Source organism: Tetrahymena thermophila (genome assembly GCF_000189635.1).
Source record: "Tetrahymena thermophila SB210 genomic scaffold scf_8254564, whole genome shotgun sequence".
Classification (NCBI taxonomy): Eukaryota; Ciliophora; class Oligohymenophorea; order Hymenostomatida; family Tetrahymenidae; genus Tetrahymena; species Tetrahymena thermophila.
Window position 1 is genome coordinate 650,962 of NW_002476335.1, and position 17,066 is coordinate 668,027.

Here is a 17,066-nt window from a genome sequence, read left to right on the forward strand (position 1 = left end):
TCTTGCTATAAATCTATTCATTAGTAAATATAAAGATAAATTATTTATTACTTTATATATAATTTAAGTTAAATGTAATAAGTAAATATTATTTTCAGTTTAAGTTGATTAATTTATTTAATGTATTTAAAATAGATGAAGTGCAATTAAATGATCTTCAAAACCCCCATTAATTAAGGCCAAATATGATTTTTTAGCCTTAATTAAGGGGCCTTAATTTTTATTATTATTTAGAATTTAGAGTAATTGTTTTTTTAGATAAACATATTTAAAGCTTTATATACCTTAAAAATGTGTAATATAAAATAAAGAGCAAACATATAATTTTAAAAAATAAAACAAACATATTTTTCCTTATAAATAATCAAAATTTAACAATGGTTTAAATAACTCAATTAATATTAGATCTGTTTAGCGTGTCAAAAATTCTTTCATCTAATTAGCTCATATTTTGGCTGGTAGTACATCTTTATAAAAACTATTGGAAATACTGTTACTAATATTTTTCGTAATCTTACGTTAGTATCTACAGTTCTAGATGGTTTAAATTTTGTTCTAATGAATTTAAATTTTGATCTAATTTATTAATATCTAAATCTAAAAAGTTCTAAGAGCAACTGACAAGTTAAAGCGCTGCTAACTAATCTTGAGTCAAAATTAAAAAAATAGCTTTTTTCAAGAACATTATATCTTTGAATAAATTGTATATGTTTAATTCTTTAGCAATAAGTTTTTCAACTTTCATTAAAACCTACTTATTTTATCTATTTATTTGAGACTACTTTTTTTTTGTACACCACAAACTTATATCGAATATAATTTTCTATAGCCTATTAGAAATATTTTGATTTTAAATAATTTGAAGTTTTTCACCACAACTGTTCTTATATTTTTCTATTTACTTTGATTCTTAATTTTTCTATAATTGTAAAGAAGAAAATTAAGATTTTCCCTCTTTATTTAAAGCTTATTAACCATTCAAAATATTTTGGCTTTACAAATTATTGTGTGAGTCTTTGATTTGTTCATTTTAATTGCTTTGTAATAAACCATTTTCAATATTATTAGAATACTGTGGTTCCTAGCTTAATAAAGCCTCTTGTATTTTAGGTGTCTAAATGTTTTCATCCCCTTATTCTAAAATTTACTTCTTTTGCGAGCTATTACCTTCTTTTACTTTTTCTAAATCACAAATATTGGACTGAATTTAACTATTTTTTTTCTATATTTTGTTATTTTTTGCATTGTCTAAATTAAATTTCATATTGTTTGAAAATTAAGGAACAAATATATTTGAAGCTAAAATCTCATTTTCCATTTCTATATGAAGACTAACTTCATTTTAGCTTTTTTTTTCAGGAACTATCTATGAGTTTTATTATTATTTTTCTATATTGGTTTAAATATTTGAATTTTCTATTTTATTACCAAATAAATTGTTTAAATTAATGAGCTTAAAATAGCTACCTTAATAAAATGTTTTGAAAAAGATCATGAAAAAATCTTTATTTATTGAATTCTGAGAAGCAAACCTGCCAATAATACCTAGGGTCATCAACAGTGTAAAAATGCTATTCGATAGAGCAAAAATTTAAGGTAAAGTTTAGAATTAAATTTAAATTTCATAAATAACCTCATCTAAACTGACTGCAGCTACATTATAAGATCCAGAGCCTATTACTTATAACGCATACTACCTATCTATAACAGAGTTTTAAGAAAAGTATTAATATGGAGAAGAAAAACTTGTTTCACCTTAGATAATATAACCATCTTTTATTGAGGTGGTCTGCTTTTAAGCTTTGATCTAAGTAATAATTTACTAATAAGAAGCTGTGTAAACTTATTAAGTCCTGTAATTTGGTTGTATTTCCTGCGAGGTGGTATTGTATTAAGTAGTATACAATTTATAGGTTAATACAGCATTAATTCCATTTATAAGAGCATCTATTTCAGCTTAGCTGGCGCAATTATTAGGAATAGTTGTTTTTACTAAATCAATATCAAGACAACCATAAGTAAGAATCTAAATTTAGGACAATGTATTCTCTTTAGAATTAAAAGATAATGTTTGATTTTCTAACTGAGAAAAATCTAAGCAATTATATCCTAAAAGATTAGCGTTAGTACAACTTTTAACATTGAGGGGTATATATTTATAGCTATTCTATGTTCTTTCGATATAAAATGCCATATAAACTAAATATGTCTTACTTTCATCCATCTTAATATTTGCTGTATCAAATTTAAATCCTACAAAATCATTATTTAACTATATTTCTATGTTATCATTAGATATGAAGCTTTAAGATCTATAGCTTGGTTCAATTTGATTTATTAAGTACAATCTAAGTATATAAATAAAGTAAGCCAAGCTAGTTGTTATAACCATAAATGATATAATAGTTCCAATAAGAGTTCCCTTTTTATTAGACTAATTATCTACATTAAATTAAAATTAAGATGTAAATAAATCTAATTTGGAGTAAATCATCTTTTTTTAATTCTTATCAGCTCAGTTTTTTTTTTTTTATTAATTTAATATCACTAATTTAGTAGTAAATGCTTTTATAGTTTTCGTTAAAAAAGAAATTTTTTATTATTTAAATTGCTGAACTAATTTCTATATTTTTTATATTACGAAATAGTTAATTTAAATTTATGCTGTCTGTTTTGTAGTTATTTATAATAAAATCTAAAAATTTGATTATTAAGATAATCAAAATTTGATAGAATACAATACATTCAAAAATTTGTAAGTTTTTAATTTAAGGAATATAAAAAAATGGATACAAAATAAGATATTAACTTATTTGCTCCTAAAGGAGGTTAAGTAGCAGAAGAAAATATAGATGAAAATATAATAGAGGATGAAAATATTTAAAACACAGAACCTGAGTTTAGAAATACCTAATTTGATATTAACCCATCTTAAAAATAAATTTAATAACTTGTTTTTGATTTATCAACAGATAGAAAAGGGCAAAAACCGCTTGAATTCAACTTTCTATAAGATCAAAATTAAGATAATTTAAATATAAATATGATAGATTTTAGAGGAGGAGATGATGCGGATTTAAATCACAAATTTATGACTGAATAAAGCATTTAGTCGTTTTAAAGGACTATATTAGAAAGACTTTCAACTTAGGAGCAATCTTTTGGAAAATGGCAAAAGGAGAGCTTTAAATCTTAAGGAATAAAATTTTCAGCTGACTTTAGAGAACTCTATGATCCTTCAGCAGTCGGATCTGATTGTGTATAAATAAATAAAATTACTAACAATTACAATACGCAAAAAATTCGTTTTGATTTATTAAGTGAAAAAAGCTGGAATAAACCAGATTTAAAGTAGGATGTTAACAGTGATGGACTCTCTATTGTTGATAAAATTGTTAAATTTTAATGCAAGTTAAATTAAAGAGCACTATCAACTATTATTTCAGCTTAATTTAGACTAAGAGGAAATTCTTAGTTCAATATTTTGCTTCGTACAACTAATCTCGAAAACGAAGAGTCCAGTCTTTTGAGATTTGTAAAGGAAGGATATGGATATGATATGAGACTTTATATTTTACTAGGGAGGTATGATACTTAGTAAATGGAGTATTTATTCATTAAAAAGTGTGAAGTGCCATTAATAAAAATAAGTGAAGATCATGGGATAAGTGATTACTTAGATGTTAATTTTAGAGCTGTGGATTTAGGCAACGATCAGCTTAATTTAAGAGCCTATATAAATGGAAATATTTAAGATGCATTTAAAATAAAATACAAACAAAGTTTGATTCCTATTTTCGATAATTTCTCAATATATATGATAGGTACAGGAGAAGATTTAGCCGTTTCTAGGACATTTATTGAATAAGTTGATAGATAAGCATATATGTAAAGAAAAGATAAAAATTGTACCAATTCAGCTAAATGTTATTGTAATTTACTTTAAGCGAGCTTCTCTGGTTGATTATTGTATTATTCAATATAATCTTTAGCCATTGAAATATTTTATTTCATTCATTATTTCTTAATTTTTTTTCTATTTTTTTTTAACAAACAAATAAATTATTTTTATTTTCAACAAAATCTTTTTATTTTGAATTAATTTAAAACATTTTAATTTTTGTAAAGCAAATATTCAATTTATTTTTAATTAATTAAAATAATTTTAAGTTAAATATAAAGTAAAAGATAAACATTTAATTTTAGTATTTACTGTAATAAATTCAAATAATTAATTAATTAATAATCTATATAATTTCAACTCAATAACCAAAAACTATATTAAAGTTAAATTGTTTTTGATTCAACGCTTTTTACGATTTTATGCATTAGCGTCTTTAAGAAAATTGTTATTTGGTATATTAGGATTAGAAGATGGATTATTATTATTATTGTTATTGATGTTACTCTAATTATTGTTATTACTATTTAATGCAGGCAATATTATATTTTTCTTTTTATATAATAAAATAATATTAAAAAATGCAATTAACCAAATCAAAAATGTATTAATAAATAAATAAATGAATGAATTACTCCTTTTAAATTTAGGCCAGAAAAATCTTTGTCTTTTTATGGCTATTAATTATTTTATTTTCCGATTTAGGGCATACCCTTATTATTGTTATTATTATTATTATTGATGTTTATATTATTCCCATTTAGCTAACTGTTTATATTACTCATACTATTCACATTATTAGAAATATTATTTATACCACCACCTTAATTGCTTTAAATAATATTTAAGCTTCCACTTTCTTTTGAATTTTAAATTGCAGCTTAACCTTAAATACTTATTTACACATTATTAGGGATAGCTGAGGTTCCTTCTTTCTTTTTTGGATTCTTTATTTATAAATATTGTTTTTTAATACTCAATATAGTGTTAAAAATAAAATTAAAAATCCAACCAAAAAATATGATTCTGGGTATGCCGACCCAAGCCAAAATTTTCTTCCAAAAAACCCTAAATTTTTGAAAAAATAAAATTATTCAAAAATTTAGGGTTTTTTGGAAGAAAATTTTGGCTTGGGTCGGCATACCCAGAATCATATTTTTCCAACCTATTATTTATTATGATTCTTTTTCTTTTGGTCAATTTACTCTTTCTTTTTTTCCCCCTTCAAATTGCCTTAGACCATTTTAGGAGTGCTATTGAAGCCTTCATTATTATTTTCATCAATCTCATTCAGAGTTTCCTTATTAATTTCATTATCGTTAAATTAATTCTTGATCATATTATCTTAGGAGGATTTCGATGAGTGTTTATTATTATAACCAGCAGCAGATTTATCTCTTTTATTTTGGTTTATCTCAGGAAGCACATCAGTTCTAGATGAGCCTCTTTTGTTACCATTTTTATCTAAATCATCTCTCTTGTTAGGCTTTTCATACATATTAAAGTCATCCTAATTTTAATTGTTGGCAGCATTGTTATTCATAGGAGAACTTAATTCTTTTTATTTTTATATCATTTCTTAGAGATCGGTCTTTTGTTGTAAATAAAAAATATATAATTTAAAAGACTCTATCAAAATGAAATGAAAAAATTACTATGTCATTCATATCCTCTTCATCATCATCTTAATTATCTTTATCTTCATTTAGATCATCTTCATCGACTATGTCTTAAAATTCTATGTCTATGTCATCTTAAGAATAATTACTTAAAATATTGTTTTCTTCTTCGTTTAATAGGCCATTAGCTTGACTGTTAATATTATTTTCATTTATTATTTTTCTTTAAGACTCTATGATGTTTTTTAAATCTTAAATGGTCTTTTCCTAGATCTGCAAGTTTATTTCCATTTCAATATTTTACAGCTCTAAAACATGATTTTTAATAACAAGTTCTAGATAGTTCCTTTTATCTTGATGTTTAATTTTTTTTGGAATTCTATCACGAATCAACTTCGCATTAGCAATATTTTCTAATAAGCTTAACGTCATCATTTCTTTTCTAATTGTGTTCTTCTCAGTTGCAACTTTTAAAGTTCTAACTGCCTTAACTAGTTATTTGATTTCTTCAGGTATTTTTTTTTTAGGTTCCTTTTGTTGTTATTAATTATTAGATAAACTGTCATCTATATTTAAATCCTCAATGTTATTTTCTTAGCTTCCCTAATATTATGCAGATTTCTTCCAAACTAGTATTTCTGCTTATTTTTTTTTAATCTCAAGGATATTCATAGCATTTTATTCTTCTACTTCCATTAGACCTCTACGAAGTTATATTCTATTCTAAAAATTTTCAAATATTTCTTCTTGAATTTTTCTCATGTTTTACTCATCTTCTTATCTACCACAAATGCAGTTACCAGAAATAACATTTGGAAGTTAGTTCAAATGCTACTTTTCTAAATATTACTGCTCCTCTTCTTAATAATTCAGAATGTCATTATTATCTCCAATTTTATCATGAAGCTTAGCTTTGAGCTATTCTATTTCAGAGCGTAGGTCATTTATAATATTTTTATACTCAGCTATATGCATAGAGACTAATCTCTTATTTGCTTAGACTTTTGTTTTTATATTTTTTGCTCTATTTGCATATTTCAAAGTGTTAATTGTTTCTTCGAATTAAGCACTACTAGGACTTACGTTTGCAATCATAACTGTTTTGCAATTTCCTCCCAGACTGTCCTATTAATTTGTATTTACACATCAAATACTTCTAAATTTAAATATAAAAATATACTTTAAGCATTCTTGTCAATTTTGAGTCTCTATAAGGAACAAAAAATCCTTTTTTTGATTTATCACCTAAAGCATTAATACAATTTGCTAAAGCTAAGAGAGATTAATTAATTTTAGCACCTTCTCTCAGACGGATACCTCTGTTTTCTGTAACAGTTCCTCTTTCTGAGCCAGCTAAATCAATCAAAGAAAGCTTTCCTTACAAATTTTCTTACTCTGTATTTTTAGTTCTGGATCTAGAATTAACTGTAACTTAGAAAACAGCATGGCTTCTAGAGGAAGTTTAGTTTGCATTTGTTGCCTCTGTTGTTCTTCTCTTGTTACCCAAAAAGAGTAAATTCATGACCTTTAAATAGCAGTTTTAACTATAAAATTTTTATAAAAATGTATTTGATATACTTATTCAACTGACTCGGCTTTAGATTCAGTAACACCAGCAATAGTTATACCCTTGTTATTATAAATAAGAATATATTTAAAGACTTTTAATTTAAATTTACCTTTAATGGGTCATCTCTAAGTTCTAAATATGTTGAATGAGGAACAAGCAAATCTCTAATTGTTTCATTATAAATTTCTACGTAAGTAATGGTTACTTGATATTCATTATCAGAATCTTTTTTGATGAATTGAAAAATATCTTGAATTGTGAGTGTGCATAAACCAGGTGTGTCTTAATTACCAAGCATAGTATAAGTTTTACCAGTTCCCTAAACAATTTATAATCATTAAAATGATTTAAAATTAAGAATTAGTAAAAATACTTTAATAATAACACAATTTTTTATAAAAATAATTGAAATGCTTAAATATTTATTAGATAAATTACTGTTGGACCGTAAGCAAATACAGTAGCATTAAATCCTTGAATAACTGGCTTGATTAAATGACGACATGTTTATGAATAAACCTTTAAATTTATGTAAATATTTAATTTTAGATTAAATTTCAAATAATTAATTACTTCCTCTTAACTATGCAATCTAAAAATCTTATCGAATGCATATCTCTGCTCTTTAGAACGGTGATAAACTTCCAACATTTTCCTATTCTCGCTTGCAAACTCCATTTCAACTGGATCTAAAACAATCTTAAAAAATATGTTAACAGAAAATTGTAGCTGACAGAAATAGTTTTTACGATTAGCTAATCCTCTATACGAATAATATCCCAATCTCCTTGATTTTCCTCTTTTATATTCAAAGGCCTTACCCTAATTGCAACCAAAATATTAGATTCCATTTCAGGAACTTTCTTTTCAATATTTGCAATTACAGCAGGTACCTATTATTTTATAACTTACTAATTCTGTTATTACTGCTAAGGCTGCTACTGCTCACCTTAATTTTTGTTCTCAACATTAGCTGGTTCCGGGGAATTAGAGCTATTAACGTTTTATTTTTCCTACTCCATTATTTATTAATATTCTTGACAAGAATGCTAAAAATTTTTAATTTTTTAAAATATGGCTTTATAATACTTCTTTTAATAAAATCAGTCCAATTAAATTAATTACAAATTTTGCAAAATTTTTAAATTACTAACTAAAATTAACAAGTCTTACGAATAGCTGAATCTTTAAATACAAACTTTGAAAAGATAAGATTTCAAAAATAATTTAGCAAAATTCTATATATTCAACAACAAAATATAAAGGCCAAGTCAATCAAATATAGGAAAAATGAATTAAGATTTTCAAAATAATAAGATTACATATTTTACTTAATATGCAAAACTAAATATAAAATTTTTAAATATATTCGTTCAATTTTATTTTAAGCGATATCTAAATATTTAATTTAAAATTTAGTTTTCTAAATTTCTAAATTAAAATTTATGTTATTTATTTATTTTTCTGTTTTACTTTTTAAACTACACAAAAAAATCATCAACTTTTAATACTAACTTGATCTTAAAAAACAAAAAAACTCTTATAGTGAGTGAACTCTCTACTGTTTGACGAATCGTATTAATTTTATTATTCTCAGAAAAAAAGAGTAAGTATTTTTTGAGGACGGTAGTATAGTTTAATACTGTTAAATTCAATTAGCTGATGTAGTTGAACGAATAGAAAAGCATAATAAAAATACTAAATTATATAAACATAAAATATTATAATTAAATATCGTAAGAGAGTTGTAGAAATTTTCTAAATTATATAGAAATTAAATTAATTTATTGCTCTTAAATTTAATCTTCTCATGAAGCTTATTATTAAGCGAGCTTTTCTTTAACTTGAGCAGAAATTGCTTGAACTTGTTTCTTAAGAGATCTAACCTTAACATTCTTTCTTTCTTTAGGAGCCTTTTTAACTTCGCTAGCTAGGGTGAAATCTTCGTCTTCTTCGACAGTAACCTATTCTTTCATGAGCTTCATATTTTGCAAAGCAATATCCAACTTTCTTTCTTTATCACCAGTAATCTTAATAACCTTTTAATGTAAACTTAAGCACTTAGTTTTATCAATTTCTACACCATCAGGTAAGAAATTGTGAATATCACCAATTCTCAAAGGTCTAATTTTAGACAAGTTTTCAGGATCAATAACAATACTGTGAGGATATTCGTCATTGTAGCTGTTAACCTGTTTATTAATTAGAATTTTAAAACAAATACATAGCTTTAAATTAATTTACCCAAATACCATCTAATAGTTAAACAATTTCTGAACCTCTGACTATAGCGTTGTTTTAAAATGTAGGAAGAATATTAATAGGTAAGAATATGCTATTTGGCTTACCAACAACATATCTTCTATATTTAGAATAAACTAACCACTTTTCCACTATTTGATAAATTAAATAAATATTATAAATTAATGCTTTTATTATATTCTAAAATCTATTTTCATAAAAGTTCTTCGTTTTTCTCGAAATCATTGTTTAGGTTTGAATATTTGCATGATAATATCCAATAAATTTATATTCGTTAAAAGGAGAACATCATAAAAAGCTAATAAGGATTGAACATTACTTGGATGTATTTAAATATGATCATATGTGCATCTAAATTCTTCGTTACCAACCTTAAAGTAGAAAGATTAATTTTAAAATTGAAGTCTTCTACGGATAGAAAAGACTTATCTATTATCAGCAATCAAATCAACATCAGGTATACCAGTGTGACCTTTAATGTAGACTAATTAATTATGTATATTATAAGTTAAATATTCAGAATATATTTATTTATTATTATGTATCAACAAACAAAAAGAGTCTAGCAGTGTTTTATTTTTGATATTTAAACCATAACAGTTTTTGACTTTATAAACATTGCTTTCTTTTAAAAATTTTGAAAACCTAGACCTGTAAATATGGGATTATATTATTTATTTATGTAATCATCTGCTCATTTTTGTTTGAATTTTTTTTAAGTTGGAAGAAAGTTTACCAGGAGATCTTAATTCTTTCTTTAGGGAAATAAGGCTATCTTTTTCAGTTCTGAATTCTGCAGGAACAACGACTTTTTCTTTTCTAAGAACAGCTTGATCCAAAGCCATTTTACGATACTTTTTGTTAGCTAAATCTAAGGCTAATTTGTTAACATGCTCAGTTTAAGCATCAAATTATGAACCTACAATAGTAAAATTGCAAGATGGTCTAAATCCAAAAAGATTAATGGATCTTTAAGACAATAATTTATTGCAAATAATATTCATTTTTATAGCTTAGTTTTATAATATTAGAAATTAAGACTCTCCTTTTTATATTAGAATTAAACTCTTTTTGGGTTTAATTTTCTTAAAGCTTCTTATATTTTTCTTTATTTTTCTTCTTAATCTTGTATATATTCCTCCTCTCCTTATATTGAAAACTTAGCATTAAATTCAATTAACACTAACACAGTGTTAGTCTATATATAATGAAAATTTATAGCGCATTCATTCATAATTATTATGAGATACCTTAATTAGAGTTATATGCATTTATCTATCTATTTATCTTAGCTCTCAAATATTTTAGTTTTTTTAATTTAAGGTGAATTCTCGAAGGTTTAGATCTCCTTCGGGTTGCATTAAATATCTTTATCTCAAGCATTTCTATTGCGACAATAATAAAAAAAACGAAATCAAATTATATATTAGAAATAAAATAAATTTTAAAAAAATTTTTTTAGTTAGCTAATATGCGTAAATGATAGAGGAATGATGTGATTTTATATAAATTAATTTTAAATGTTAATGGTGGTGGCTAAATGTTTAAAATATTCAGCAAGAAGGCAAGCAAGAAAGCCATTACAGGATAAATAGGAAAAGATAAAAAAATCAAAAATAAATGCAATAAATATATAAATTAAAGGATATATAATAATTCCTATTCAATTTTGTATTGATTGTTTAATTGATTTTTCAAAGAAAGAAAGAAAATTAATTTAAGGTTTCATTGAATTTATTAAAATTTAATATCTTAAAATTAGAAGGATATACATATATAAATTCTTTAAATTAATCTTCAAGTAGTTAGTTGTTTATTAGGATAAAGAAGAAAATTTAAGGGATAAGTACAGTATTCAAAAATGTTATTAAGTTAATCAATTCAAAAAGCTGTCGCTAATGCTTTCAAGTAAATTAGCAGATCATAGTATAAAGCCATTTCATGTTTTAGCTCTTCAGATAAAAACGATAATGGAAGTAACAATCAAGAAGGAGATTCTTCCAAAAATAATGAAAAGAAATAGGCTACTACTAATGATGATATTTATATCCACAAGACCAGCTATAATTTAGAACAATTTAAATCGTATACTTAAAACGTTGAAAAAGCTTTGAAGGATCTTAATTAAGAAAAAGAAAAATTAGAAAATTCTTCTCCATTTGATCTTCTACCTCGTAGAAAGCGTAGAGTTTATGATCGTCCTCTTCATGATCTCGATATTTCTAATTACGAATGTTGGAGATCTTATGATAAAATGATTTTCAAGACTCACAAGCATGCAGCAAGAGTTGTTTGCAAAATCAACTTGTCTCCTCGTGCTTTAAAGCATGTACTTAATTCATTTGAAACGAAAATTATTAGTCTCCTCAAATTAATCTTTCAAATAAATTCTAAAAAATACAGCTTTTAAATTTACATTTTCTATCAAAACTTCTAGCAATTAATTTCATTCAAAATAGACCTTAAATAACATTTTAATTCATATTTTACTATGATACAAAGTATTTACAATAATCAAGAATTTTTTAGATAAAGATTTGAATGGATAAATAAACTAACAAACAAGCAAGCATAATTTCTATTATAAAGCAAAAAAATATAGAAAGATAATTAATATAATTTTATTAACATCAAAAGGCTTTTGGTATCGGCTCTGATGTCTCTAGAAACTCAGATGTCTCTACTAGAGAATATGATTTTGAAGATTCAAATTTAGATTCATTCTTGCTTTACGACTACAAAGCAACTACTGAGTATCACGGAAATAACGATCCTAACTACGATTATTAAGTAAATTTTGATAAAATTAGATTTGAATGCCAATATATTAAAAATATATATAGAACTAAGATTAAGTCCCTCCAAAAAAAAGAAAGTAATAACATCCCACTCCTTAAGAATTTTGGGAATCAGATGAACCTCATGCTTTCAGAGTAAACTGCAGTAATTATGCTGATTACCACAAATTTAAAAAATGGATCTAAACTGAAGTAATAAACTATAAATAAAAACTTATAATTTATTGAATAATATCATTTAAATAGATTGAAAAAAGAGCTTCTGAAAAATCATATGAAGAGAAAATTATTGAAAGATTTGGACCATATAAGATTTATGATCAATATGATTAAAAATATGACTTAGTTAAAGAGCCTTCTGTATTTAAATATGGCAGAGAATATTATTTAGAAAAAGGTAAAAAATTCTCAGAAAAGGAAATGGAAGAAAATCCTTATCTCAAACCAATTAAGCCTGCCAAACAAATGGAAGACAAATACAGAGTTGCTTGGCCTTATCAATGGAATCCCAAACCTACTTAATGATTTAAATAAATAACATCACTCTCTCACTTTAATCATTAAATAGTTAAAATTATAATAATTTTTATTTAAAAGAAGAAATTTAAATTTAGTAACCTTAAATAAATTCTATATATAGAGATTTGTAAACCATTTACTATTTTTATTCTAATTTATAATTTCATTTTTTTCTATCAATTAGCTTGAATCAAATACTTTTTTTTATTGTGTCATCAATTTGTGTTTATTTTAAAATTAAATTTTCTATTAATAATAAATCATTGGATGAAACTTTTAAAGATTAAATAAGTAAAACTTTTCAGTTATTTTTTTATAAATTGCTAATTAAGTTGAAAAACAATAATAAAATTCAACATTTTTATTTTAACAATTTATTTTTATTTTAAAATTTAAGATTAAGTCATACATAATTCAGTTTAATATTATTAAACTTATTTTTTAAAAAGTAAAATCAATTTTATTCATTTAATTTTATTGTATTTTTGTTTTTTAATCAGTTATTTATAATTTATTTTATTTGATTAATATTTAATATGTAAATGTATAAAAATTTAAATATTAATTACAATAAATTAATAATTTATTCTTTACACAATTTTTTTATATTTTCTTTTCTTATTTTAATGAATAAATGATATGTTTATTCTAAATTAAAAAAAATTATTCTTTAACTTAGGTTAGGTTCTATTAAAAAAATTTGATTATGCATTATTGGTTGATATATTTTTATATAAAAGAAATTTTTCAATCAATAATCAAAAGCAAATTTTAAATTAATAATTTTATTTTATTGAAAATTATTTTTTGAATTTTATTTTGTTTGGAATGATAAATATTTATATATCTTTTTTTTTATCAAAATATTTATTACTTAAACACTTATTTCATATGTTCAAAGCTTTTAAAAAGTATTAAACCTTTCTGAAATTTTAATTTTCTTTTATGTTAAAAATAAATTAATAAATAGATAGATTTCTTAAATTTAAATTATAATGACTTTATTCCTAAAATAGTTTGCTTTTATAATTAATTATTAAGCTAAATTATATTAAAATAGTTAAGATTAAAATAATTTATTTTTAAATTGCAATAATATTATTATTTTATTTAAAATAAAATTTAGTAAAAGTTATCGTAATAAAAAATATTACAAATTCTCTTAGATTGGTTTTCTATTTTTATTTTTTATATTTTATAATTTTTAATTGAAATAAAAATAAATTTGTTTAATTGAATATTAAATTTAAAAAAAACCTAATTATATTAACATATATTTTTATTATTAAAATACTAAACATTATTATTGAATTATTAAAATTAAAAAATATATATAAAAATTCTTAAATTATGAAAATATAAGAAGAAATAAATTCTATGAAGGTAGAATAAAATAGCAATTTTAAAATTCTACCGTTAAAAAACAATAATTCTGAAAAGAAAAATGATCGTGTTTTGAAAATAGCCAATTCAAAAAATCTAAGACTAAAATCACAAACTAAAAAAAATCTCAAAAATTTTAATTAATATTGAATATTGATTACTCAAGAAAGATACTAAATCTTAATTAATATCGAATAAAGTTTAATAAAACAAATTTTTAGAAGCTAACATAAAAGAAAAATAATTTTTTTAAAAAAATAAGAGACTAAGCAAGATAATTTAAAAAAAGAAATTAATTTTATTATATGAATTTGGAAGATTTAAACTTGTCTTGCATTGCTAAAAAAAATTCTATTTCAGAGATAGGAAATAGAGATTTGCAATAATTAGAATGGAGATATTCAGATTGTTTAAAGCTAAACCATAACAGTGTTAACAACAGCAATAATAAAGAGGTAAATATGTTTTTTAATAAAGTATATGTAATAAAACAATTTGCATTATAAAGAATGTTTTAGAAGAAATTTGCTAGAATAGGTAGAGAGACAGCTATGGGAAACAAAAAAACTTTAGAAAGAATTCTTACTGTGATGAATAAATACTTAAGGAACTTTAAGAGAAAAATAGATAACTTGAATAGATTAATGAAAATAATTAGCTTAAGCTCTAAGCACTTGATAAAGAAAATGAAAACTTAAGAAATTAACTTTAAGCTAAAGAATCAAAAAAACTTAAATCAACAATTACCAATAACCAGAAAACTGCTGTCAGCTAACCACTGATAGATGTAGGATCATAAAAATCTATTGCCTAACTGTAGCATATTCCTGAATCAGAAGCTGAAGAGACCCCAATTAATAGACCAACTATGAAAGGATATTAAAGGAACACTATTTCTTTTACTTAATATTCAGCAGGGTTAGAAAACTCTGATGAAGGGTTAAAAAAGAAGAAGAAAAGTGAGTAAAAAATTAAAATGATATTAAACAATGGTGGTCTAAATAGTTTAGGTTCTAGTGTACGTAGATTATTTAGTTCAAATACTACACAAAACACTCCTTCTTCTTAAGCAACAAGCTAAATAAATAAAAATCTTTTAACGAATTTTTAAAGTGAAGGAAAATATGAGTCTATATCATCAAAAGTAGATTCTAATTTAGAAAAAAAGTTGTATCATGATGAGATAGTAAAGAAAAATAAACAAAAGTTCAATAGTTAACAATAAACACTAAATAATGGCGCAACTCAAAATGAATCGAGCGATTTAACTATGATAAGCTTATCTAGCTGTTAAAATTCAAACATAAAACCAATTAATCTTTAGCTTAATAATGATGATACAATATCAAAAATTAGTTGCTATGAAGATTTCAATCATATTTTCAATTCATAAAACTAAAATTAAAGTGTTAAGCTTAAATATTATTCTTACTTGCTAGAAGAGAGCTATTTTTAGCATGAAAAGTTTGCATAATATATTTAACACTAATTGAGTAATGTAATATTTTTTAAATCATTTTTTTAAATGTTTTTTTAATAAACTTAAATAAAAATAATAGGAATAAATTGATTTTGAAAAAAGTAAATATGGAGGAGACTAATAGCACAATAAATTATTAGAATTAGTAGAAAAATAATCAAAACAAATAGAAAAACAAAAAAATGAACTTTTATAGGCAAACAAAAAATAAGAATAACTTTCATAACTAGTTTTGCTTTATTAAGATTAAATTGTTAAAATGAATAGTAGCAACGAGGTTGTTTATAGTTAGGTCAAGCAGATGTAAGACGAACTCAGCACAATAGATCTATTTTTTTAATTTGAAGATGATTTAGATTTAATCCATTTGAGAGACATGTAATTAATTTCTAAATTGGAATCTGTTCCATCTTTATTTTAGGATGGTGTTGAAAGAATTAAAATGAATGTTAATTAGCTTAAAAATAGAATATTAGAATTAGATAAGATAATTAGATAAAACAAAGAAGATTTTAATTAGTATTTATCAAATTTAAACTAAAAATTACAAAATTAACTTAACATATCAAACAATTAAAATACTTCAATAATTGAGCACTGTAAATAAAGACAAACAAATAGTGAGGCTTTGTCAAATATGTACTAGATCCTTAGTTAAACAATAGACAAAACAATTTAAGTTATGATAGAATTATAACAAGAATCTCAGAAATAAAAAGACACTATTAAACAAAAATCAATTGAAAAATAAAATTTAGAAAAACATTTTAAATAAATAAATGACTTATAAAAAAAGGAATAAGAAGAAATAATGTAAAAATTGCATGAATAATTTAAGAAACTAAAAGATTAATAATCGAAATTAGAATCATAATTATTTGATGTTAAGCTGGACAAAAAGAGAATTGTTTATAAGAAATTATAAAAAAAGTTGCAATGCAAATTTATGCATAGTACTGATTGTATAGAACAAGAAATATTTTCTAATACTGAGGGAATTTAAAAAGGGATTAACAGCGATAGAAAATTGAACTTTAAAGAAGCTATAAACGAATATAACTCAGTAACTAATAAATAAACTGACGAAGTTACTAGCTTTAATTTAAAGAATGTTGCAAGATCTCTATTTCTAATAACCAAAAATCAACATGATAATTTATAACAATATAAATAGACTTTAATTGAATTTATGAAACTATTTGAGTGGCTCGAAGTTTGCGTAGAAGTAGATTCTGAAGGCAACTTGCATATTGATGATAGCTTCCTAAGTGAGATAGAGTTACCAGAATTAGTAGAATGGGCAGGCATATTTAAAAGAAATATTGAAATAAGTATATAGCAACTTATAAAAAGATAAATTGATAGTAAAATCGATTTAAGTTCTAAAGAAAAAAACTAGCTCAAAAAATTAATATATACTGGAAATTATTCAGATTATTTTTCCTTATTGATATAAAATCTTACACAAATAAAAATTTGAAGATGTAACGCATAATAATATAAAATAAATAAAGAATAATTTAATAAATAAAAA

At 23.3% G+C, this 17,066-nt stretch overlaps 6 protein-coding genes across 6 annotated transcripts; 3 read left to right on the forward strand and 3 right to left on the reverse strand. All coding sequences in view use genetic code 6, as the record gives it.

The window, feature by feature from the left end:
- Window positions 1–391: 391 nt before the first annotated feature.
- Window positions 392–2,494, reverse strand: TTHERM_00219570 (AMP-binding enzyme family protein; the record flags this gene model as incomplete). The annotated part of the gene is made up of 1 exon (XM_001020628.2): window positions 392–2,494. The coding sequence occupies one exon, from the start codon at window positions 2,492–2,494 to the stop codon at window positions 392–394; it is 2,103 nt and encodes a 700-aa protein (XP_001020628.2).
- A 291-nt stretch (window positions 2,495–2,785) lies between these two features.
- Window positions 2,786–3,964, forward strand: TTHERM_00219580 (hypothetical protein; the record flags this gene model as incomplete). The annotated part of the gene is made up of 1 exon (XM_001020629.1): window positions 2,786–3,964. One exon carries the CDS (start codon window positions 2,786–2,788, stop codon window positions 3,962–3,964), a length of 1,179 nt encoding a protein of 392 aa, XP_001020629.1.
- Window positions 3,965–4,303: 339 nt separating this feature from the next.
- Window positions 4,304–8,112, reverse strand: TTHERM_00219585 (kinesin motor catalytic domain protein; the record flags this gene model as incomplete). The annotated part of the gene is made up of 10 exons (XM_001470861.2): window positions 4,304–4,453; window positions 4,537–4,848; window positions 5,067–5,492; window positions 5,557–6,645; window positions 6,701–7,045; window positions 7,099–7,149; window positions 7,200–7,409; window positions 7,529–7,609; window positions 7,664–7,789; window positions 7,840–8,112. The coding sequence occupies 10 exons, from the start codon at window positions 8,110–8,112 to the stop codon at window positions 4,304–4,306; spliced, it is 3,063 nt and encodes a 1,020-aa protein (XP_001470911.2).
- A 786-nt stretch (window positions 8,113–8,898) lies between these two features.
- On the reverse strand, window positions 8,899–10,356 carry TTHERM_00220590 (hypothetical protein; the record flags this gene model as incomplete). Its single annotated transcript, XM_001020631.3, has 4 exons — window positions 8,899–9,282; window positions 9,335–9,483; window positions 9,672–9,836; window positions 10,089–10,356. The coding sequence occupies 4 exons, from the start codon at window positions 10,354–10,356 to the stop codon at window positions 8,899–8,901; spliced, it is 966 nt and encodes a 321-aa protein (XP_001020631.2).
- A 773-nt stretch (window positions 10,357–11,129) lies between these two features.
- Window positions 11,130–12,675, forward strand: TTHERM_00220600 (hypothetical protein; the record flags this gene model as incomplete). The annotated part of the gene is made up of 4 exons (XM_001020632.3): window positions 11,130–11,681; window positions 11,990–12,142; window positions 12,196–12,342; window positions 12,397–12,675. The coding sequence occupies exons 1-4, from the start codon at window positions 11,214–11,216 to the stop codon at window positions 12,673–12,675; spliced, it is 1,047 nt and encodes a 348-aa protein (XP_001020632.1). The 5' UTR covers window positions 11,130–11,213.
- Window positions 12,676–14,357: 1,682 nt separating this feature from the next.
- TTHERM_00220620 (hypothetical protein) lies at window positions 14,358–17,012 on the forward strand (the record flags this gene model as incomplete). Its single annotated transcript, XM_001020634.1, has 3 exons — window positions 14,358–14,507; window positions 14,561–15,550; window positions 15,612–17,012. The coding sequence occupies 3 exons, from the start codon at window positions 14,358–14,360 to the stop codon at window positions 17,010–17,012; spliced, it is 2,541 nt and encodes an 846-aa protein (XP_001020634.1).
- Between the last annotated feature and the right edge of the window lie 54 nt (window positions 17,013–17,066).